The sequence below is a fragment of the Crocuta crocuta genome, unplaced genomic scaffold (assembly GCF_008692635.1).
Source record: "Crocuta crocuta isolate KB4526 unplaced genomic scaffold, BGI_CrCroc_1.0 scaffold167, whole genome shotgun sequence".
Taxonomy (NCBI): Eukaryota; Metazoa; Chordata; class Mammalia; order Carnivora; family Hyaenidae; genus Crocuta; species Crocuta crocuta.
The window spans coordinates 6950758-6975930 of NW_027532406.1; the positions used below are offsets into that span (position 1 = coordinate 6950758).

The 25173-nt window shown below is 35.8% G+C and overlaps 1 protein-coding gene across 5 annotated transcripts in view; it reads right to left on the minus strand.

Moving 5' to 3' along the window:
* Positions 1–3617: 3617 nt before the first annotated feature.
* The window catches only part of TET1 (tet methylcytosine dioxygenase 1), a 121482-nt gene continuing 99926 nt past the window's right edge, over positions 3618–25173 (minus strand). For 2 of the 5 annotated variants that reach the window (XM_077778524.1, XM_077778528.1), the window contains exons 7-12: positions 22715–22865; positions 22294–22380; positions 18734–18823; positions 16463–16600; positions 13620–13968; positions 3618–8778 (exon numbers count right to left, since the gene is read on the minus strand). In XM_077778524.1, coding sequence (XP_077634650.1) covers positions 7763–8778; positions 13620–13968; positions 16463–16600; positions 18734–18823; positions 22294–22380; positions 22715–22865 — 1831 coding nt within the window. In that variant the 3' untranslated portion in view covers positions 3618–7762. The remainder of the gene's footprint in view (positions 8779–13619; positions 13969–16462; positions 16601–18733; positions 18824–22293; positions 22381–22714; positions 22866–25173) is intronic. The other 3 variants (XM_077778525.1, XM_077778526.1, XM_077778527.1) reach the window with 3 other exon arrangements.

A 25173-nucleotide genomic window follows, 5' to 3' on the forward strand; every position in this document is an offset into this window, starting at 1 on the left:
ATGACAGTCCACCCATAGGTAACAATGCANACCATTTCCGGAAAAATATTTCTCTTAAAGCACCTATCACAATGTTATCTGTTATAGAAGTTTAAAAAAAATGACCATACATTGTAATAAAAAATATTTAATCTTTTTTTTTTTAAGAGTTGTTTTTGTAAAGTCCTGTGTTGTCAGCCATTTTATAACATATCAAACAGGCATTAGTGAGGATAGGCAGTTACTGAGCCAAATCACCAAAAGTGGAATTTATTGGACTATTTAGGGGAAGTTTGGGTTTTTCATTAGTCACCCATAATGTACTGATGGAATAGGCAAAATACCCTACCTCTTTATTTCTATAAACAGCTTACTAAAAACTTTACAAATACATCTCATTATTTTTCTTAACTCTCTAGGCAAAGGTATGTTTAAACTTTGACCAGAGACTTTACATGGCTGGAAACAAAGTGGAAGGAAAAACAATGCAAAACAAATTTAAATAAGTGGGAGATAGTACTATCTCAGAGATGTCAACAACTTTACATTTTTACCATGAGTACTTGAAAACTAAAATCATCAGTTTACCGAGCACATTCCCTTCTAGAAACCTGCACTTTAACATAACAAATACATTAAACTTCGATTATGAGCTGCTGATCTTTTTTTTTAAGAATATTTTTTAAAACAATTATTATTGAGGTTTCCCTTTTGTTTTAGTAGTACAGGGATATTGTTTATTAAAACGTTTATTTACAGGGGAAAAACTGAAACTTCATTAATCTAAGCCCTAATGCAGAAGTTCTGGGAATTTGGGGAGACCTTCCGAAGTACACATAAAAATCACTGGCTAAATAGGGGAAACAAAACATGTCAGAAACATGGTTTGCGTATGTTAAATAGGGTTTACATTATTCTTAGATCCAGTCTGACAAAATTTCTACCTACTGAGTCATAGTTAATGATGCAGAAATGCATTTATTTATTTTAGAAAGAGAGAGTGCAATGATTGAAGGGGCAGAGAGAGAATCCCAAGCAGGCTCTGTACCACCAGTCCAGAGCCCAATGAGGAACTCGAACTCATGAATCGTGAGCCAAAGTCTGACACTTAACTGACTGAGGCACCCAGACACCCTGAGGCAGAAATGCTTTTAGCAGTCTGCAGATATATAATGGTTTAGTCTCAGATGGGTTGACTTGATCTGTGACGTAGAGCAAGCCATTTGCTATTCTTGTCAATCTGCAGGTTCACCACCAGTAAGATAGGAACATTTAGGCGTCTGTCCAATCCTCAGTGTTGGGGAGAAAAGAGGAATAATAAAGTAAATATAAAGCATAGTAAAGCAGTTTGATAACCTAAAATATTATAAAGTACAGGGATTATAGTTTTGTTACCACCATATTTGCATTCAAAATCATTCCTCATTTTGAGCTGCTATTTTTTCACATAAAACTGTTATAGAGTGGGGAAAAGAGCTATTAATAAATTTTTGGTTTAGCTGGTGGAGTGAACCTGCAGATTGCGAATAAGAGCACAAATCTCCCTCCTCACTGCCTCTTAAATCCCCCCTATTACACTCAGAACTCCAGATAACTGATTTACCCCATCTTTATGAATTCCTCAAATTACTTTCAGTTCATTTTTTAAACTTTCTCACCCATATTATACAATATTTCCTATTATTGTCAAAACCCAAATTCCAAAGGGGTAAGTTTACATTAGAAAGGAGATACCATCCGCAAAACTGGGCCAGGAGATAAAACATGCAGAAAAAAAAATACTATCTACTGTATAAATCAGACCCGATATTAATTCAGTCACTGGTCAGACAAGTTATAATTAGTATGATGCATTGTTGTACAGAAATAGCAAAGCTATACAGAAATAGTGCTAGAATATTTAACTTCTTATAAATTTTTTGCAAAACACTGAAACACTAATAAAGTTAAGGGTCAAACATTGTTGGAATTGTTCAAGAGAACGGTGGGCAAGTGACCACTATCTAGTCCTAAACACTGAATTTGCCTCTAACCAAAAATGGCTAAATAAAAGATTTTGATTCTTTTTGGTATTGTTCCACAAAGGATTTGTGAAACATGACATTAGAAGACAGGAGAGACACCTTCACCAAGATCACTACTATTCTTAAAATGAACCATGTGTATTTGTGTAGGGAGCATGAAAAATGGAGGCAGAACAGGGAGAAGAAGCAATATGATTTTAAGGAAAATTCAGGGAAAGGATACAAACTGTAAGAAGAATGAAAGTACACTAGTTACTATGATGTACAATAGTTACATCATAGCTTCAGTAAAATGAAAAAAGAAAAATAGTGAGCAGAGTTTCTGGTCAGAGATGGTAAGTTTATACCTAGCCAAATGAAGAAGAAAGGAAATTACTTCTCAATACTGTCTCCCCAAAAGTGAACATGTTTCTGACAGCTACAAGATTTTTTTCTGATGAACAAGACAAGAGAGAATGCCTTTCAGAACAGCTGCTGGGGACAAAATTTCTATTTTTAGGAAAACTAGGTTAAACTGTTAAGGGTTTTGCAAGTTGCACTCAAACACAAATTGGTTAAATCAGACGTAATGTGTTTAAAATCTGATAATAACATTCCTACCTTAGCCTAAGTTTTGCTTCAATTACAGGGGACACGTATGGTTGAACAAAGAAGAAAAACTTGTGATCCAGGCAGGATCATGGATATCACAGTAGGGGTGGGAAAAGTATAGGCCACAGAGGAGAGATGAGTGTTTGACTTCTAAAGCTAGAACTATGAAACATTGCATCCGATCAAAAGAGAAACACATGGTGGGGCCCTTAAAGGAGAAGTGAAGATTTGGAGTTGCCAAATGAGGAACACCTGTGGATTACTTGAAGGCATAAATTACATGTTTTTTGAAGTAAACAGTGGTATTTGATTAGGTGCCCAGAAGACACAGGGATTGAAACAAAGTCATCTAGATGTACTGCAATAAAGAGAATGTTCGTAGAGTTCAAGACAAAAAGAGTGATGTCTTACATAAAAACCAGTTTTATCATTTCCAGAATTAAAAGAGGAACTTAGACTCTATTTTATACATGAGAAAAGAAAACAAACAACAAAAACCCGCCAATAAATCTTAATACATTCTAAGAAAATACATGAACCCAGCTTCTGATAGACAGATTCTTTCTGAATTGCATTCCAGAGCCATAAATGGCATCATTTTGTCAGTCTGTGAGAAGAAAGCTCAAAATGGAGCACAATTTGATTTAGATAATCCCAGAGTCTTCGGGAATCAGGGCACTCATTATTATCACTTGGTTGAATGTGCCTTACTGTTGTCATTGACGTTACAAGTTCAATACACTTATGGGCAAGTTAAGGAGTTGTACACAATAAAACAGTATTCTAATACAGGTAGACAATCACTTCAAAATTAACTATGCTAGGATTCACTTGTGAGGCCAATTTGGCAGGTGTGACTAGACTGTACAACCATGGCTAGATAGTATGTACACTGACTGCATATACTTTCCCCAGTTCTTTCATTCAATTTTTGATAACTCCTTATATATGCCTACATATATGACTCCTTATATATGCCTAATACTTGTTCCAGGGGAAATAAAAGCCTGTACCGTGTAAGTACTTGATAGATATAGAATCTTTTTATTGAAATAGCAATTAAGACTACTGCCACATTTTGTTGGATGAGTTAACAGGACAGCTCCATAGGTGAAAGTCAGCTAGATTTCCCACACAGGGGAATCTTGACCCAATTTCATTCGACTTATTTTCCTGAAGCTCTCAGGAAAACAAAAAAAATAATAATAAATAAAAAAACCAGACGAAACAAAACAAAAAAAGTAATAGAAAAACATAAAAGGCCATTTTAATCTTTCACTTGTACTACAATAGGGTTATTTACCAGTGATAAAATACTCTCTGGGTGAGCAAATCAAGTTTGTTTCCCATAGTCCTCCTAAGTACAAAGTGACCTTCATTTGATGGTTTAAATCCTAATTATAAACATAAGTTACACACTGACATTAACATTTGCTCTTTGGGGCCCAGAGATTGAACTATAGGACTTCTAAGGTGTCTATCAGGGCTATGAGAGGCCACTACCATATTACTTCACAATTCTTGTCATAAATTTGTACAGAAGATAAAAACTCACAGTTGTACTAAATCTAGACTAAAAAGGAATTTCCATGCAGCAAGAAGCTGTAATAGAAGGTAGCTATATATTATTAAACGTCACATACAGCTACTGATTTACTCGGCACATTCAAAGGAAGTCCTGTGCTCACTGCAGGTGGAAGTTGTCATGCAATGTCAAAACTTTGTCCCAGATTAAAAAAAAAAAAATCTCAATAGAATTGGTCTTAAAGAGTAAACTGAAGTAGTTTGGGGTTATTTTCATACATGCTATTGTGGAATTAATGATAATCCATTCGAGTCCACTGAAGCAATAACATTAGAAAGTAGGTTACTTCATATGAATTGTTATCTCATTTACACAAGGGTATACATTCAATTAAGTATGTATTGGGGTTATGTCTTAAGTAAATTGCTTACTGATTTCATCTAGTTGAAATTCTATATTTAACAAATTAAATTGTTTCATCCACATGCAGATTGCATAACAAATATGTTAGAAGGGTAAGCTGCAAACATTTTGCTAACATACTGCAAAAATTTACCTACAGCTATACATTTTCAGCTAGCCTCACTTTCCAATAAGATGTTTCAATTAGGTCTATGACATGATGTATTTGGTACTTTGTGGATGAATTGGAAGATACAGGTGAGGCTGATAAGCAGAACAAAACTTTTTTTCAATGATGGCCTGAGAGCCATTAGAAACGGAGGGAGTTTGAAGGGCAGAGTGATATTTTTGCAGAATTCTAAAATAGGGAGTTCATTATAGTTAGTAAATTTGTAACATATTATGGACAGGTTGGGTTAACATGGGGATCATGTATCAACGAATTCAATTATCAAACCATGAACAAAGGCAGAAGATTGAAAAACTCAATTTGAGTGCTGAAGAGAGGTGAAGCAAAAGGTGATCATGACAATAAAACATAAGAGGTGTAGAAATAATGTTAGATGACCAGTTTTCTGAGTGAAAATGTCATTTCCAACAAATTTATTTCCTTGCTTCATAAGAGCATTCTAAAAGCAGTGTCGCTAGCATACAATCACAATGCTGTAGAACATTGAATAAGCATGAGCTTTAAAAAAAAAAATCACAGGGTAGATAAAGGGATAGCAAACTTAATTTAAACTTATGAAGTAGCATCCAACAAAGTAGGAATCACGTGTGGTTCCCACCATGGGGTTATCATTTGAGGCAGGCCATTGATGGTGTTACTTATAAAAGGAACGGAAAACATTTTAGTTGGGGAGGCATATTTTCATATAGGTTTTTGGGGCAACTGCAGCCAACTTAACAATCCTTAACACTGGAGCTTCAAGTTCAGTTGTTAAGAAACTTACTCAAAGTTAGTGACATGGATTGGAACTGCTGCAGATATATTACAATGGATTCTTTTGAAAGAATCTTTTTTTTTTTTAAAAAAAACATGGATAAAAGCATCTTTTAAGACTTTAATTCTTCAAGTTTGTTTTGTCACAGGTGGCAATTCAAAGAAAATAAAAAGCTAACATTTAAATTCTGCAGACATTCAGTAAGTGTTGAACGGAAAGAAGATGGGTAGATGGATAAAGGGTGTTAAAACTTGATCCATTAAATCTGGTGATGACATAATTTCTATTGGGAGCTAAGGCCTAATATCTAAAATGAAAAATCACAAGGGCATACTCCTGATAGTCTAATACTAGTAAATATCTTATTGAAGCAGCAGAAACAATAATCACTTATTTATATACTTATATGTATAGGAAACCTTAGGCTCACAAAAATATACATGTTTTAAAACAGAAATCTAAGGCACACAAAATACTAAAACAAGTCAATGAACCACCCTATTTTACATATTCAAGAAGCAGAATCTACTTGTACAAGATGATGGTCTACCAATGAATATTTGTTATATACAATCCCTTCATATTCCTTTACTTGGATTAGTCAAAAGCTTGAAACTGATACTTTGCACCATATATTATTTTAATATAAGTTACAATGAGTTTTTTCTTTAGAGCGCTTGCTGGAACTGTTTGCTTTTGCACCAAAATTGTTGAGTGTTAGCAGTTGTGGGCTTCCTATGGCATTTCCAAGGGAGAAGCACCATTAATTAGGTTTTCCACACTCCCAAGGAATCTGACACTTTGAATGTTATAGCACCTCTGCATTTTTACAGAATCAAGTATTTCATTGAAATTTCTTGTTCTAAACATTTTGTTTGGGCAATCCCTTTTGTTTTGCTATAAAATGAGCCAATAAAATAACGGGAAAATATAATGGAAGGGCCAACATGAATGCAATGCCTATTTTCTTGTTACCTAGAACATAGGCAACAATCAGAAAAGATGAGATTTCATTTTCCTAAAATGAATATGCTTAAATCAACTACTTTGGATAAATGGGCAATACCATTCCTACTGTTTGGGATTTGTGGATATGTGATGATGATAGAGAATTTGTTTTCAACAATTTCTATGGGAACTTTATGCTTATTCTGTACCAGAATGACTTTTAGAACAAATAAGGCAATTGGGATGGGTAGGGTTTTTGCTACTTCATTTTTATATTTGATCACCTTGAAACTTTAGAAGCATTTGACTTTTCTGTATCCTACTATGGCCCGTCTCCTTTTGGAAAAACCTTTCATGATTATATTGAGAAAGCTGGAGGGAAAATAAATTGGGGCCACTGTTGCTTGGTAAATCGGAAGAGAGCACTCATACTTAGCTCCAAATAAAATGTTAATCCGTATCGGTGATACGCTTCCTAATTCTGATTTTAGAGAAAATTAACAATTTTTGCATGTTCTAACTATTCTATATGTAGCTAATATTTGCATGAGAAAGGACACATTAAAAAAAAAGAACACAACAAACCATATACATGATTAGAATACATATTGCAGTTAACAAGATGGAACTCTACACAGCAATATATGATTTCTCTTGTATGCAAATATGCATAAACAATAGACAATAGGATTCTTATACTATACTATTTCAAGTTACTTTTAAAAATAGAAAGTGCTTTTAAAATATATATTTACAATTTATGAACAGCCTCCAACCATTATTAACAATAGTGAATTATTTTATACAGGAGAGATATTTTGAGAGAAAGCATTTCATTGGTTTATTTCAAAGGAATATGCCGATTTTCTAGCAATGATTGGAAGATGTTGGAACAATGGCACCATGAAAAAATAATGCAGCTTATTTTTAACTGTTGATGTGGGTAAGCACCAGGAGCTGTGTAGAGTTAACACTGTGTCTTGATTTTACATCATAGCACATGAACCTGTTAAAATCCTCTAAAAATGACTCTTGTTTCATAGTAAACAGACTTAATTTAAAGCACCAAACTGAGTGATTCTATCAAGGTTAACACCTAACCAAAACATTTCTTTATGTATTGAAAACTATAAAACTTTTATTTTTGCTTAAAATGTGCACCTTCTACCAATTGTCAAAATATAGTCACAGTTAAGAAATACCCACCCCATTTTTGTTTTTTTTTTTTTACCTCAGCCTTCAAATGGGTGAGATGAAGATATAAGTAAACGACAACATGACTTTCTTTTAACAGCACCTTGAAAAAATACACAAAACTAGCAAAGGCATTAAGAAGGGGAGAAAAGCTTTCAGACCCAATGGTTATAGGGCCCTGCAACATGTGTGAGAGCATAAGGGGACACTGTGACAATATTGTCATGGGTTAGCGTTAATGCTTTATGAGACGGAATTTGGTTCAATTCATTAACTTCGGGGGACAGTTCCGGACCCTCATTAGCTGCCTGGACTTTCTGCTCGGAGGCCTTTGTTTTCTTATTCTTAGCTTCTTTAGCTTCAAACTTAATTTTGTTTAGTTCAAAACCATGTTGGGGCTTATTCAGGTTTTTGTGCTGGTAGAAGACAAGGGAAAGGCGTGTGGGATGATTCCGGTTTGGGTGTTCGACAGGAGTCGTCGCATGAAGCTCTCGCCGGGCACACTCAATCAAAACAGAGCCATGAGCAGGCGCTATTGCCACCCCACCAATGTTGGCATCCAAGAAGATATGCTCACTGTCTGACCAGTATTCATCAATGTGTGGCAATTTCTCCTCAGCAGGTGACAGGGGGTCATCTGAGAGGGGGTCATCTGATAGAGGCTCATCTGCTTCAGAGTGTGGCTCATCTTCTTCCACCAGACAGGATGCAAGGTCATGAGGAGAGGCAGTGAATGGGAGTTGCTGGTTTGGATGATTAGAAGTTAGCTGTTCAGGTGGACCAGTGGGAGGCTCAGAATAAACCAAGGAACCAGTCATGGGAGTAGACAAGGTGGGAAGAGGAACCACTTCACCAGGCTGTGCAATTCCAGTGCCTTCTCCCGCAGCTGCATTAGCACCACCGAGTCTCGCAGAAGGCATTGTGCAGTGAGGATTGCTACTTCTTTCTGAAAACCCGTACGAAACTGTCGACGCATCGTTCTTAAAAGGAGCTGTTGTGGCCAACACAGTCTTAGGGGACCAGGCGAGACCTGGAGGTATGTTTGTCTCTTTCCATGTGTGAGGAATGGATGGGGTCAATGAGTAGGTTTTAGTGTTGTCCGAACCTTTGAAGATAAAATGGGGTTCAGTTTCATTTTTTATTTCAACTTGCAAGGCTTCGGTTTTATTCCCTAAACAGAGAAAAGGACACCAAATGCAAAGATAAGTACAAACTACTTTAGGTAGTTGGCTTTAAGGAGTATTTCAAAGAGAAACACATGATAAAACATTGATGATGGCAGTGTTGGCCACTTTTGTTGTATTTACTTTAAGACAAACACACAAACATGCGTTAAACATTGCCTGTAGTTTGGTATGCTTTTTCAACCAACAAATTTCCTTAAAAAATGCTCCCCTAGGCACAGAGTTAGTCAGAATGAGGCCCATTGATTAAAATACTAAGAAATTAGAAACAACCTAATTGGCTATAAAGTAAACATTGAAATCATTCATTGGAATACAACACAGGTGATAGAAACATGATGATACAGAGCAATACTTCTACCCAAAGAGATTATAGCATGATCTCATTTTCAAAAAAGGAAAAATAAGCAATATTTTATAAATAATAAATATTTTCTGGGTCATGATAACATCATAACTGGCAAAGTTAAGTATGAGGCAAAAAGAAGTCACAGAAGATGTTTTAGTAGAAGGTGTGCCTGGGTGGCTCAGTCAGTTAAGCATCTAACTCTTGCTTTTGACTCAGGTACAATCCCACAGTTTGAGTTCAGCCCCGTGTTGGGCTCTGTGCTAACAGAGCAGTGCCTGTTTGGGATTCACTGTCTCCCCTTCTCTCCTCACCCCCCGTCTCTCTTCTGCTCTGCTCCTGCTGCCATTCTCTCTTAAAATAAATAAATAAAACACTAAAAAAAAGTGCTTACGGGTAAGATTACAAAAGAACACAGGGTTATAAGCCTAATATTGTGCAGAGGGCTACTAACAGGGTAAGTATTATCTTTTTTTTAAGTTTATTTTGAGAAAGAGAGAGATTACATGTGCATGAGATCATTACCTAAACTGAAATTAAGAATTGGACACTTAACCAGCTGAGCCATCCAGGCACCCTGTCAGGGTATATAGTTTTAAAAACACAGAATGTAAAGATGCTGCTGGGGAATGACACAAAGATTAAAACAATGATAGAAATGCTGTTTACAGGCAGCATGCAACCAGGTATGTGAATCTTAAAATAAATCCAAAGTAAATGTCTGTAAAATGGAGCTACATGCAAAAATCCCATGCTAATTCTCCCTGCCTTGCCTCTTCACTCTCTATTGAATATTTCCTAGCATTGTGTAAATGCCTGCACTGTCATTTCTCTCATCTTCCAAAAAACAAACAAACAACAACAAAAAGAAACAAAACACCCCACACCAATTAGCAAACTCTTATTGCAAACATGAAAAAAAATTCAAACAAGTTAAGGAATACCCTGTAATTCTACAGTTTAGTAAAGTTGAATACAAATTCATGGTGTATTTTTTTCCCCCCTTCTTTAGGCTCCTTAGAGAGAGACATGGCTGAATTTATACATGGGGAGAGTTACATAAGATGAGCCTGGAACATCTTGTTGGAAGCTAAGGAAACGATCAGGGTCATGACAAAAAAGTTGAGAAGCCAGCACGATGGGTTTCTACTCATCCAAAATGAGACAATTTGAGGATTTTTTTGGGTTTTAATTTGAAGATTTTTATAGCATTTTTCATATTTCGTTGGGAATAAAAACCCTATTTAATGTACACTGAAATATGAACTATAAATAATACAAACACTAGTAATAAAATAACAAAAATATAAAAATTGAGATCCAAATGATACTAAATTTAAAAAAAAAATTTGAACACACTGGAAAATGCCAAGGAATGAATATGTATTCTGAAAACTGGTGAATAAAGGCAAATGGCCAAGTGTTTATTCTAATTTCCCTACATGAACTTTACAACAGAGTTGACAAGTTATTGCTAAGAACAATATTTCTTTCTAAAAGAAGATCAACCACAAATGGTGGACTTGGTTGCTCATGATGTAATAAAGAATACAGAATATGGGGGCGCCTCGGTGGCTCAGTTAGCTAAATGTACGGCTGTGGCTCAGGTCATGATCTCGCAGTTTGTGGGTTTGAGCCCTGCATCAGGCTCTGTGCTGACAGCTAAGAGCCTGGAGCCTGCTTCAGATCCTATGTGTGTGTGTCTCTCTCTCTGACCCTTCCCTGCTTGAGGTCGTAGCTCTCTTTCTCTCAACAATGAATACAACATGTTAAAAAAAAAAAGAATATAGAATATTATATTAAGTGTTTCTAAAATGGTTAGGTAAAAAGCTCATAGGGAATGTTATAAACAGTGAATCCCATTGACAACACCTGGACCATGGATCAGTCTTATCACAAAAAAAAAGAGGTATCATCAGACACTATATACTTCCTGGTGTGAAGAAACAAAAGAGTGTACAAGTCAGATAGTGGTCTTGAAATAGTGCTTTTAAGATTGAAGCTGAGGGGCTCCTGGATGGCTCAGTTGGTTAAACGTCCGACTTCAGCTCAGGTCATGATCTCACAGTTCGTGGGTTCAAGTCCCGCATCAGGCTCTGTGCTGACAGCTCAGAGCCTGAAGCCTATTTTGGATTCTGTGTCTCCCTCTCTCTCTGACCCTTCCCTGCTCACGCTGTCTTTCTCAGAAATAAATAAAAAACAAAAACAAACAAAAATCAGTTTCAAAAAAAAAAAAACTGAAGCTGAATTTCCCTCTATAGGACAATGCTTTTTGGCCACATGAAAACAAAGAAAAAATAAAGATCAGAAAAGCAAGCTTTAAATAAAACAAGTATAGGAGACATATCAACTAGCTATAATGTGTGACTTTGTTTGGGTAATGATTTAAACAAAAACAAAATGAAGATATTATGATGTGAGTTCTACAATTTATTATTAAAAAAATTAAAGGGGGTGGTGTGTGGATAAGGATATAGATGAAAAAAGAATTATGTATTAAAAATGTTTTAAATTGGGAGCATATGAGGGAAGTGGGATTCATTAAATAATTCACTCACTCTATACCTTTAAAATATTTTTCCGTTTAAGGTAAAAACCTCTCAACCCTTTAAACTTCATTGCATTCAACTGATCCCCTTTATAACCGACCAGAAGAATCTCTCAATTTCTCTCCCATTTCACCATCTATCTACTTCCTTCATTCTTACTAGTGAGTCTGCTTAGGCAGGACCCCCCTCCCCCACCGCCATCTACAAAACTCAGTGTAAAACATCAGTTTTCAGCTCACTTGACAGAGCAGCATTTGACATGCTTGATCACTTCCCTTCCTGACACACTACATACACTCTTGGGGTCCCATTAATACCTCACCAGACCTTCCAAGACTCTCTTAATCTCTGAAGCCTGTATAAATTGGGAATTCCCAGGACTTCTATCTCCTTTAGTTTTCTGTTATTTCATTCATTCTCAGGCTTTGAAATTCCATCTCTACGCTGCTGACTTCCTAAGCTCTACACCCAGCCTAAGTCTCTTCTTTGAACTGCACTCTTATTCAACTGTTTACCTAACAGTCATCTGACAGGTGTCTTAAACTTGACAGGTCCAAAAGTGAGCTTCTGACCCCCCTCTGTATATTTCCAAATTTGTTCTTTCCCCATTTCTCATGACGGTTGGTGACTGCCCCATCTTTCCTGTCACTTCAGACCAATAACACCAGGATAAACATTGACACTTATTTTGGTCCACACTCCAGATTTTTCAGAAATCCTGTTGACTCTACCTTGAAAACAGATCCAGAATCAGACATTTCTCATGTCCTCATTAGTCCATCCAGTCCTAGCTGCATCACCTCTTTCCTGAGCTGTCAGGATGTAGCGTCTTTACCATCTCCCCACTTTTCTGTTCTGTCTACTGTTTTCTAGTTCAACCCAGTAAGCAGAATGTTAGGTTTGAGTCACATCATAGACCATCTCTATTTTTAAGATTTTATTTTTAAGTAATCTCCACACTCAACATGGGGCTTGAAGTTACAACCCCAAGATCAAAAGCCAAAAGCTCTATGAACTAAGCAAATCAGGTATCCCACCCCATCTCTATTTTGAAATCTCCAGTTGCCTTCCCTTCACTCACTAAAGACTGATGTCTTTATAGCATTCAACAAAGCCTGAGATGAACAGCTCCAACTCCCTACTTCCCTCTCCAATATATTTCTTAACTCTTCTCCCCATTTCATGGTCTGCTTCAGCCACACTGGCCTCCTTGCTTCTGTCAAGTATTCAAGGTAACCTCTTGTCTCCTTATCTTTACATTTCTTCTGCCTGGAATGCTATTTCTCCCAACAAAAACACCAATGGTTCTCATTGCCCTAAGGACTTTACTCAAATGCTTCATTCTCAACAAATAGTTCTCTGACAACCATATTTAAATAGAATTCTCTCCCAGCACTCTCCTCATTCACTGGTAAATTTGCAACACCCAGAACAAAGTGTTAGTAATATTTGTTGACTGGATTACTTATACTGATGCTAAATGAGACCAAGGAAGACTTCAAGGAAGTAATGCCATTTCCCGTATTCCAAGAAGGAGTAGGATGTCAAAATAGATGGAGTCCAAAGAAGAAAAACAGGTGTATGTATTATTTTTTTTTAAAGCACAAATAGAAAAAATACCAAGAAATACTGATGGGTCATATTTTTGTTTACTTTTAGTTTTGGCAAGTATGTAGAAATTGTATACGTGTATGTATTCAGTGTCATATTTTGAACTCTAAACCAACATGTATTAAAAACAAATGAGATTTAAGATTAATTGAATTAACATCTGATCTAAAGTTGTTTTTTGCTTTGTTTTGTTTTCATAATGGCTCATTCCTAAGAGAGCATCAAGGATAAAGAAGAGGGGAAATAGGGTGCAAAGGAACGTCCCAACACTCTGGCTACTGGGAGACGTGCACAGAGACTCAGCAGCGTCCACAGGCCTCACCTAGAAGTGACAGCGATGAAGCCTTGTTATTGTTTGTGGTTGAGTTGTTCTTCCGCTTGATTCGAGGAATGAATTTCTTCTCCACAGCTCTTATCTTATGTGCAAGAACTTCTGTCATCATTGCTGCCCTCTTCTTCCCAGAACGAGGAACGGGCTGAGTGAAACGTGTTCTTTTTTTACGGCGGGGTGTGAGCACCTCGATGGCCCCAGATTTGATCTTGGCTTCCATTCCTTCACTAGAGCCAAACTCATCTGTGTCTGAGAGTTTGTAGAGTGGTAGCACATGCAGCTGCTCATCTTGAGGAATAACCCCCAAGGAGCGGTTATCTTCTCGTGTTAAAGTACAAACCTGACAGAAAGAAAACATGAAATAGGTCCTGCACGTTCATCAGTTGTTTCTACCTTCTAACTGTTGCCACTGTGTAAGGGATCTGTATTCCCATTCTATTTTCCATTGGTTGCTGCTGGTATATTAACTTGCATAACTAATATATATCAAGCCACTCAACCCTCTCTAGTTCTACTAATTTTTCGAGTTGATAATATTATACACGTTTATATGTTTTATATTTTTAATGTTTATTTATTTTTGAGAGAGAGAGAGAGAGCAAGGTAGGGGCAGAGCCCAATGTAGGGCTTGAACCCATTAGCTGAGACAAAACCAAAAGTCAGACGCTTCACTGACTGAGCCTGCAGGGCACCTTGTTTAAATTAAATAATTTAAAATAAAAAAAAAAAAGTTTTTTTTTTCAGAGTATAACATTTTTAAAAAGTAAACTCTATTGGAGTACCTGGTGCCTGGATGGCTCTAATGGTTAAGCATCTGACTTCTGGCTCAGGTCATGATCTCATAGTTTATGGGTTCAAGCCCCACACTGGGCTTTGTGCTTGACAGTGCACAGCTGTTTGGATTCTCTCTCCTCTTTCTCTGCCCCTCCCCCATTTATACTCTCTCCCTCTCTGTGAGTGAATAAAAAAACTACAAAAATAAGAAAATCCAACTAACCAACCAAACAAACAAAAAAACAAGTAAACTCTATCCCCGATGTGGGCTTGAACTCATAACACAGATCAACAGTTACATGCTCTCCTGGCTGAGTTAGCCAGGCAATCCTAGATTTTAAATACTAAGTCTTCTGGTTACATTCTGCTGTACTCCATTGCTCAAATTAATGAATGTTTACTGGATTGTCCATACCTTCATATTAAAAACGAACTATTAAAAATTTTTAACCTATAGATTACCCTATTTCTTAACCATTTGAATAATGACACACTTTTTGGTTAGAGGGAGATTAATTATGACAAATTTCCAGACTGTAAGGTTGATAGAACTTGATGAATACAGATTCTAAAGGAAGATAAGCTTAAAATTTTATTTTCTCAATATTTATGGTCACATTTGCCAGCAAGACTTGAAATACTGAAGTCTCTTGGGTGTAGTTTGGGAATGATTTTATAGGACTGATGTTAAAAATTAGACTCTTGCATCAATAAATGTTTAATCAGTTTATCTGTTCACAGGGACACTAAGAAGGGGCTAAGGACGAGATACGAGGAGGAGCATAATTTGAAAGACTGAGGCAGTAGACAGGGAGGCAAGTGAGTTGGTAGCTGAATGTCAAGATTCCAGGGTTTCAGAAATGTGGAAGTTTGCAGTCAGGCCAAGTTTTAGGTATGAGCCTCACTGCATGAGCAGTGAAAGCAGTAGAGACAAGGCCACACTGAATGATACACAAGAGAATTACACAGGAAGAATAGGAACCAAAATCCAGTTAGTTTGACTCAACCTAATTCACCATTATCACAGATATTGTGTAGTCAGGCAATTCAGGTAAAGTGTACTAGCTAAGCAATGACAATGAACCACACTCTGGTCAAAATTCACCTGGAAAGATTTCTACTATTTCAACTTTGAAAATAACATTTATCTCAAAGACTATAGTCAACAACACTGGAGAGGAATGATATCCAAAAAAAATTTTTTTTGCTCCTTAATCTGTCACTCATAGACTTTATTGGCCAAACAAGGAGGGAAGGCTGCCTTTTGATGGATTAGATTCTATCCTTCTAGTCACACTGTAAGGGGTTATAGCTATGTCTTTCTTATTTGGGACCAACCAGACTGGTGTCATGCAAAAACAGAGGAAATCACTCCATATTAATCTGTTTTACTAGTGAGGCAATAATGACTTGAGGCAAACCCATTCTATTTATAAAAGGACAATTGTGTAATTTAATCCAGGGTCTTCTACCTAATTTAAGTATCTCTTTATGGTTTCATGCTATGGGCATATCATTCTTTTCATAGCTGTAAACATTAAGTATGCATACCAAAAGGCAAATATTTCTGATAATACTAACTTTATACAAACATGTACAAGAAAAGATGATAAATTTGGGATGATTCTATCACAAAAACCTGGTGGTACCCAGAAGGCCAAAAAAAAAGTGGTAAATTGCTTAACTTCCTACTGATCAGTTTGATAGCATAGAAAAGTACTCCTACCTATGAGCAAACATACCACAATTCAGTATAGGATTCAAGACTTTGAACAAAAATATTTAAGGCCACTTTGTGGAAGTACCTGGCCAATAACATAAATGCTATTGATATATACACTATGTGGAACAGTACATAAAATGTGATTTTTTAAATTTAACTAATCTCTGTACCCAATGTGAGGCAAGAACACATGACATTGAGAACAAGAGTCATGTGCTCCTCTGACAGAGTCAGCCTGGGGCCCCTATAATAGATTTTTAACAGTAATCATATTTAAAGACCTTAGCTTAAGCACACAGCAATAGAGCTTTTAGAATCAAGTCACTTAGGTACATACCACAGTGCTTCCATTATTCATGTTGTGAATGTCCCTGTGGGGATGGGCACAGAAGTCTAGGCAAGCAGTGACCCCAGAGAAAGGACGACCTTCTTTGCTGCCAAGACGACATTCTCGGGCAACATGTTCATATTCTACCTAAAAAACAATAGTTATTTCACACAGTTGTAAAAGACAGAAAGAATTACATTCAGTAAAGAGTAAAAGTCCCTTCCTCACCAGGATCTGAAACTAATCACACTTTGTCATTTCGGAGATTTCTGTCTGTAGTGCATTTAAACAGTGGATATGTAGTTCAGAAGCATTCAGGAGGAAGAGACGATAAGACATAAAGTAAAATGAAAATTCCTGGCTGTGAGTAATGGTAGGGTGATAAAAATACCTGCTGGTGGTGAATAAACAAGCAGAGCAAACCTGATTTATTCCATTAGGAAGAGAGACAAACATAGTGCATCAATTATTTGGGAAGAGTTCTCAAGGTCTATAAATAAATATATATATATACATATATTCATAAGCCAGTATAGGAAGTGAATTTATAACTTTTATTTTATTATTATTAATTCTTTAAAGTAGGCTCCAGGCAGGGCTCCAACTTAAGACCTTGAGATGAAGACTAGAGCTGAGATCAAGAGTCAGACTCTCAACTATGTGTCCCTATTAACTCTTTAAAAAATGAAAGGTTACAATGTAACAGAAGCATGTTATTCAAAAGAACACAAAGATTTAAGAAATATAGATCATATATCTCTGGTTATGTTTAAGATTAAAAAAAAAAACTGGGGCGCCTGTGTATACATGTACAATGAAAAACTACTGAGCCTTAAAAAGGAATGAAATTCTGGGGCAGCTGGGTATCTCAGTCAGTTAAGCATACGACTTTGGCTCAGATCACGACCTCAAGGTTCCTGAGTTAGAGCCCTGCATTGGGCTCTCTGCTCTCATTGCAGAGTCCACTGTGGATCCTGTCTCTGCCCCTCCCCTGATCTCCCAGGCTCTCTGAAAAATAAAACTTTTAAGTAAATAATATAGTATTGTTAATAAAATTATAGTCCTTGTGCTGTGCAAAGGATGCCCAAATCTTAAATCTTACTTATTTTATACCTAGAAGTTTATATCCCGGATTATCAATTCTCGAACCCTTCATTTTATTTAAACTTTATTTATTTATTTAGTTATTTATTTATTTATAGAAAGAATGAGTAGGGGAGGGGCAGAGAGAGAGAGAGAGAGAGAAAGGGAGAGAGAATCCCAGGCAAGCTCCATGCCTGTAGCACAGAGCCCAACACAGGGCTCGGACCATGAACTTGGGAAATCAGGGCTCGGATCATGAACTTGGGAAATCATGACCTGAGCCAAAATCAAGAGTCAGACACTCAACAGACTTAGCCACCCAGGTGCTCCTCATTTATTTTGAGGACAAAATGAATTGTGAACAAAATAAATTTTCTTTGACGCACAAAATTTTAAAAACTGAGTTTCTTTCACTTGTGGTTAACAGAACCTTCAGCAAAGTGTTTAATAAAACGAAGAGAGTAGAGTTCTTTTTTGTTGAGTTTATTTGTGAGAGGAGGGTGCAGAGAAAGAAAATTCCAGGCAGGCTCCATACTGCCAGCTGAGAGCCCAACTCAAGGCTCAATCAATCACAAAAACCTCAAGATCCTGACCTGAACTGAAGTCAAGAGTCAGAGGCTCAACTGACTCAGTCATTCAGATGCCTGAGAGTAGATATTCCTGTCTTGTTCCACATATAGAGCAAAAAATGTTTTAGTCTCTTATCAAATTATATTAGCTGTGGTTTTTTGTAGATGGTCCGTTACCAGCTTAAGGCCAATTCTCTTCTATTTCTACTTTGTTGACTGTTTTAATCATGAAGTGTTAGATTTTATCAAATGTCTTTATAGAGAGATTATGTAGCTTTTGCCATTTGTTCTCATTAACATATTTAGTATACTGCACTGATTAATTTTCTTGTGTGGAATCAATCATACATTTCTGCTCTTATAAATTATATTTCTAGAAATGAGAATTCTGTCACTCTGGAATTTTAATTTAATTTCAACAGTCACAATAGAAAGTCTTTTAAAGACAGGCTAATTTTTTTTTTTTTTTATAAAAAAGATTTTCTTTAATCTCTACACACAATGTGGGATTTGAACTCACAATCCTGAGTTGTCACATGCTCTACCAATGGAGCCAGCCAGGCACCCCCAGGCTAGTTGTTCTATAAAAATAGATAACCATGTTTTAGAGCACTGTCCCCAAACATACCTGGTTTTGGTAAGCAACTGGAGCATACTGCTTATAAATTGGAGCTAATCGTGTAGCCAAACTCTGTAAATTTTCTTCAAGGTTTTTTTCCTATAGGAAAAGACAGTCCATAAAAGTTGTTTCATAATGACATGAGTTTTAGGTGTGAAAAAGAATCATAAATCATTGCTGATGTGTGGTTGATGCACAATTCATACTTACCCTAAGAAAAGAGCCACGATAGAAAATAAAATGGGTTGTCTTTTATAAAATCTTAACGCTTGGTCAGTAATGCTTTAAGTTATGTTATAAGCAAATTAGAAATCTAAATGGTGTCAGGTGTAAACTGCTCATGTTGCTAAATACAAGATCTGTATTTTATATGTGTTCAGTAGTACCAGGCACTTGAAATAAATCAAGAACAACTGTAAAATGCTACTGATAGGAGAAACATAGAAGACTTTTCAAAAGAGAACAACCATAACAAGAGACTCCATTAAAAATTTCACTGATGACAGTATGAGGTATCCAGTGCAAAAGGGAGACATTGGAAACAATAGTTGAAAGACCACTGTGATCATTTTTCAAAGAGGACTGTATTCTAAATCAAATCAAAGACTTAATAAATGATCAATCACATCCAAGAAAGACTATGGAAGGGAAATGGAGACCAAGGATGGAAGGAAGACTTAAGAGGCTCCAGGCTTCTGCTTGATTTCAGATTTGATGGATGCCAAGGACACAGCAACACCTTCTTGTGGATATGCATCAGATTATTATAAAAGCCAAAGCCACACACAATGCAACCATAGGAAGTGAATTCTTTTAGTAAAGTAGGCTCCACAACCAGCAAGGAGCCCAATGTGGGTTTTGAACTCACGGTCCTGAGATGAAGACAAGAGTTGGACACTTAATGACTAAGCCACTTAGCTGCCCCAGGAAGTTAATTCTTGGGTACATTCAACAAACCCCCATTTGAGCAAGTGAAGACCATTAATGGTAATAACTTTTTTGGTTTCCTACTCATTTAGCTTGACAATTTCCTTGAAAAAGAATTTTATCTATTTGGCATATATCTAAATTATTCTGTTCCTTTCATCTGTCTTCTTACATATGTGAAAGTTAATATAGCTTAATATATATTCACCCATCAATTATTTATTTGGGGAAAACTTTACAATTGTGATTTAAGTACCTATTGAAAGGATTTATGTTTTCTAATACTTGAAATATTAACTGGAGTAGGTAATTGTGTTTTACTTCTAGTAGATAATGAATTCACAATGAGTATCAGGAGTCAGACTGAGTAAATGGTCATCAGGAAATCGAATAAAGCTTATATAGCTGGCCATTGGTATCATTTTACAAATGTAAATCTCATTATTCATATTCTTGACTTTCTAATTGGCTCATTAGAACAAATGTGTATGTCAGATATAGAGGTTTCTTTATAAGAGATCCTAATGTGTTGGGGCTGAAGCCTATATATCTGCTTTTCTTATCCTTTACCCAATCTCTAGGACTGTCATATCCACCTCTGTGGTTTAATTCCTATTTGAACAACAAATCACACTTGAGATTCAGATTCTTATTATGAACTGACATCCCCACTCGGATTTACCATAGAAATCTCTCATCCAGTAATTCCAAACTAAATTTATAATCCACCCTTTTGAAGCCTTATGTCAAGGAATAGTGCTACCATCTAATTGATTAAAACCTTTCCAGACCAACCACTATCCACCATTTTCTCTGTCACAACCATATTCCAAGTTACTATTATACCTTCTCTGGACTAGTCATTTCTTTTTAATGTTTGTTTATTTTTGAGAGAGAGAGAGTGCAAGTGGGAGACTGGAGAGGGAGAGGGAAACACAGAATCCAAAGCCAACCCCAGGCTCTGAGCTGTCAGCACAGAGCACAGACCCCAACGCGAGGCTTGAACTCACAAACTGCGAGACCATGACCTGAGCCAAAAGTCGGAAGCTTAACTGACTGAGTCACCTAGGCACCCTTGGACCATTTATTCTTAAAGCTAGCTCAACTTGCTAAACACACTCTTCAACAACTCTAATCCATTATTCAGAGAGCAGCAGTCCCTTTGAAAGACAAGGGTAATTGTGTCACTATTCTTATTAAAACCCTTCAATCATCTTCCAAAATGTTTGATATACAAGGCGACTGCATTCACCTTACTCTCTTGCCTGCTGAGCTTCATACTGGCCTTCTGTCAGTTCCTGGAATGAGAAATGCTTATTCCTGTATTATAAGCACTATATAGATATTACTCATTATTTATAAAGACCATAAAAATGATCATGAATTATATAATATTACTATGTTGTAGAATACAAATGTAATAGTTATGTCAATACTACTAATGTATTTATATACTGGCAGTTTCATCATAAAATATTTGTAAAAAAAATTTAAAGGATTAATTTTAAGGGAGAATGGACATCACATTATCAAGAATTCTTATGTTTGAACATAGTACCTTTACATGATCAGATACAGCCTTTAGCAAATTTTTATGGTTTTCTCCTCTGAAGGTCTAATACACATCTTGGATTTCTAAATGTAAGCTCTAAACCCAACATGAGGCTTGAACTCATGACCCTAAAATCTAGAGTCACAGACTCTTGAGACTGAGCCAGCCAGGTGCCCCTAATATACGTATTAGGTTTCTTTTAAGGTACTTTATCTGCAAATGATACTTCTCTCACTGAAATCATTTCCTTATTTTATTGCAATATATGAGAACTCTAGAAAATGCTAAATATTCTACTTACCTCTTTAAAGGGATCATTATTAATTCTGAGACTCTTGTAAAGATGATATATTCACCTTATTATGGATATAATTAGATTAATTCCTGCTGTTGTATTTTGTGTTTCCTATTTATCTTGTTTTCTAATAATTTTTAAAAGCTCTTTTGCTGATTTATGTATAGATAGTCTTCCTTAGAAAGATTTTCACCCATGAGTTTAAAGTGCAAAAATTCTATTTAGATTCATCTAATAAATTTTAAAACATGTGCTATCTTAAATATGTTTTTCTGACAAATTCTAGAGCAGTGTTTTCCAAGCTGTGGGTCATGACTCAGTAATGGGCCATGAAATCAATTTAGTAGGTCACATCTAGCAAAGAATAGTGAAATTTTATTAAAAATATTAGAATAGTGATCCTTAGCTATAATTGAATATGAGGTTTTTAATATTTGAATATCTTCTCTAACATAAGATGAAGTATTGTTTACTGAAGGTTTTAATTATTTACTTGCATATATCTATTGTATAGCAGTTTATAATATAAAATGTTTTTTATTCTTGGTCACAGCTCAAAGGTTGAAAAACACTGATCTTAGAGGTAATTGGTATCTAAGTCATCTCCACTCCAACAAAATATAAAACATCATAAAACACTTAGTTCCTGTAGGTGCCCCACCCCCTCCCAGTACCTACCCACCCTTGAGCTGATAAGAGTATGGAATTATACTTATCGATTGTTATTTTAATTTAAAGTTTAAGTACTCAATTTATTTAAACTTAACAGTAAGGTTGACTAATTTCTTTGCTCACCATGGCCTCGTGTCCCGGACAGATTGGTTCCGGTTTCATATATCTTCTTTCTGGATTACGTCCTTTAGTAATTCTTTCATAGTAGTTCTGTGGGTAGTAAACTTTCTGAGTCTTTGAAATGTTGGCAAATGGTTTTATTTATTTTTCCTATTTTGGCTGGGTATAAAAATCTATGTTCTTTGAACAATGATTGTCTCTGGGGTTAGGGGAGAAGGAGGAGGGAGCCAGGGACAGTGGTAATTTAGGTTCAGAGTTGAAGACTTACCTAATTTATTGAGAATTTTAAACTATTTACATATATATATTCTTACTGTTTTTTCACTACTTTTAAAATATTTAATTGTTTTACTATTTAAAAAACATTTTAAGGAATGTACTTACAAACTTAGTGTGAAATTTAAAAGTAAAAAAGGACACTTACGTGTAAGGGAGAGCTTGGATCAATTCTAAATCTTCTAGGGCTTGGGCTTCTACCAAATTTGCATCCATTGAAGTACATGCTCCAAGAGCAACCAAAAGAAAAGGATGCTCCGCACGACTCTGGATCAATTCCTTGACAAGTGCAGGTCCGACTGTAAGATGATAATTGCAAGGGAATGAACTGATAAAGTGGGCCAATATCTCAGAAAGAACATTTCAGATTCGTATAATTTTATAAGTATAGAGGACTAATGAATTGGTTTTAACACAACTATTCTATTATTGATTTTACCTTAAGTAGTGTTAAGAACCCAAAGGTGACTGCCCTTTAATATAAGCTGATTTTTAACTGAAATGTTTTTTCCCAATTAGAAATCCAAGTAAATAGCAACAATCAATGCAGAAATACACATATCAATATGTTCAAGGAGTGGAACTAAGGAATCTATAATTTAATCCTGGATCTGTTCCTTATCAGAAATGAAAATTAGAGTATCTCATTAGCTGTTTGGACTTTTAGCTCCTTCATCTATAAATTTACATTGATATACTTTTCTGTGGACTGACAATATTGTATGAGATCACTCTCAATATGCATAGTTCCTACGCAATGATTAAAAATACAAACAAAAGCCCATATTTAAAAAAAGTAAAATAATATAGAAACGTAAAGTTCAAAACTATTAGTATTTTTAAATTATGAACATCAGGAAAATGCCTGGTATTTAAGGTTACGCTGAATATGATAAGAATACAAAAAGGATCATTTAGGGGCGCCTGGGTGGCTTAGCCGGTTAAGCATCGGACTTTGACTCAGGTCATGGTCTCATCGGGCTCTGTGCTGGTGGCTAGCTCAGAGCCTGGAGCCTGCTTTGGATTCTGTGTCTCACTCTCTCCCCGACCCTCCCCTGCTCACGCTGTCTCTCTTTCAGAAATAAATAAAACATTAAAAAATTTAAAAACAAACAAACCAAAACGGATCATTTAAGATACCATGAAGGAAAAAGAGGAAGAATTGTTCAACTATTCTAAGTCTCCATAAATCTTCTTAGGAAGACGGACTATATATTGTAAAATGACAGAATGTTACAATAACTTTAATAGGAAGAAGAAGGGTATGCAAATAGGATTAAATTTGAAATTACAAAAGGAAATTAAAGTTGCCAAATAGAAAAATAAGTAAGTAGGGACACCTGAGTGGTTCAGTCAGTTGAGCACCCAACTTTAGCTCAGGTCATGACTCTGCTTGAGATCCTCAAAACCCTTCTCTCTGCCCTTCCCCTGCTGGCACTCTCCCCCACACACAAAAATTTAAAAATTAAAAAAAAAAAAGGTAAGTTATACATTTATGTCATTGAAATGACACATGGAAAGGAAAGAAAATTATTGTTTTCACTGAAAGCTGACAGTAATTTAAACAATTAAACACACAGGATATGTAGAAGTTCGTGAGACCTACAAGAGTGTTTGCCAACAGTGAACATCACGATCAATGTCCTATTTGGTAACAGGACAAATGAAATGAAAATAGTTCCTAATATTATGGACTAAGTATGGTAGTATTGCCAATAATTTCTCAATTGAATTAGATTAACAAGTAACAAACTCAAACTAAGCAATTGTCTATAAAATATCAATGCTATGAAAGACACGGCATGAGAGTAAAAAGAAAAATGTTAATGTTTACTTTTGAGAAAGAGAGTGAGTCAGGGAGGGGCAGAGAGAAAAGGAGAGAGAGAGAATACCAACAGGCCCCACATAGTCAGTGCAGAGCCCAATGTAGGGCTAGAACCCAAAAACCTATGAGATCATAACCTGAGCTGAAACGAAGAGTCAGACACTTATGGAACTGAGCCACCCAGATGCCCCAAGTTTTCTTGCTTTTGATCATTGCATTGGGAGTTATGTAAGAGAATGTCGTCATTCTTACAATATACTCTCTGAAGTATTATTTACAGGAAAAAGGCATGAAGCTTGCAAATAACTGACAAATAAACCAGAAATACAAAACTAAAAAAAATTTAAAAATTAAAAAGAACACTAATAATAGATTTGTGTGCATGTGTATCAATGGAAATTTTATGAACTGTTAGCAATGATGACATCTGTGAGGGGTGTATATAACAAGAGTTTATTGAAGTATTCTTGTATCTATTCTGACAATAAGAATTTCTTTTTCTTTTTTTAAGTAGGCTCCAACTCATAAGCCGAGATCAAACCCCACATTGGATTACAGAAGGTATATTGTATATTTGTTTATATTTTGTATAATGACATTTCTTTAAATACTCTCTAGTAACTGAAGTTGGTTTAAATGGAAAAAAATGATAGAAATAGATCTCCTCCAATGGTTAAATAGCATCAATTTTATTTATTTATTTATGTATTTATTTATAAATTTGAAATGTTTACATATATATAAACTATTTTAGAAAACATAATGAACACATTCTGAGTCAC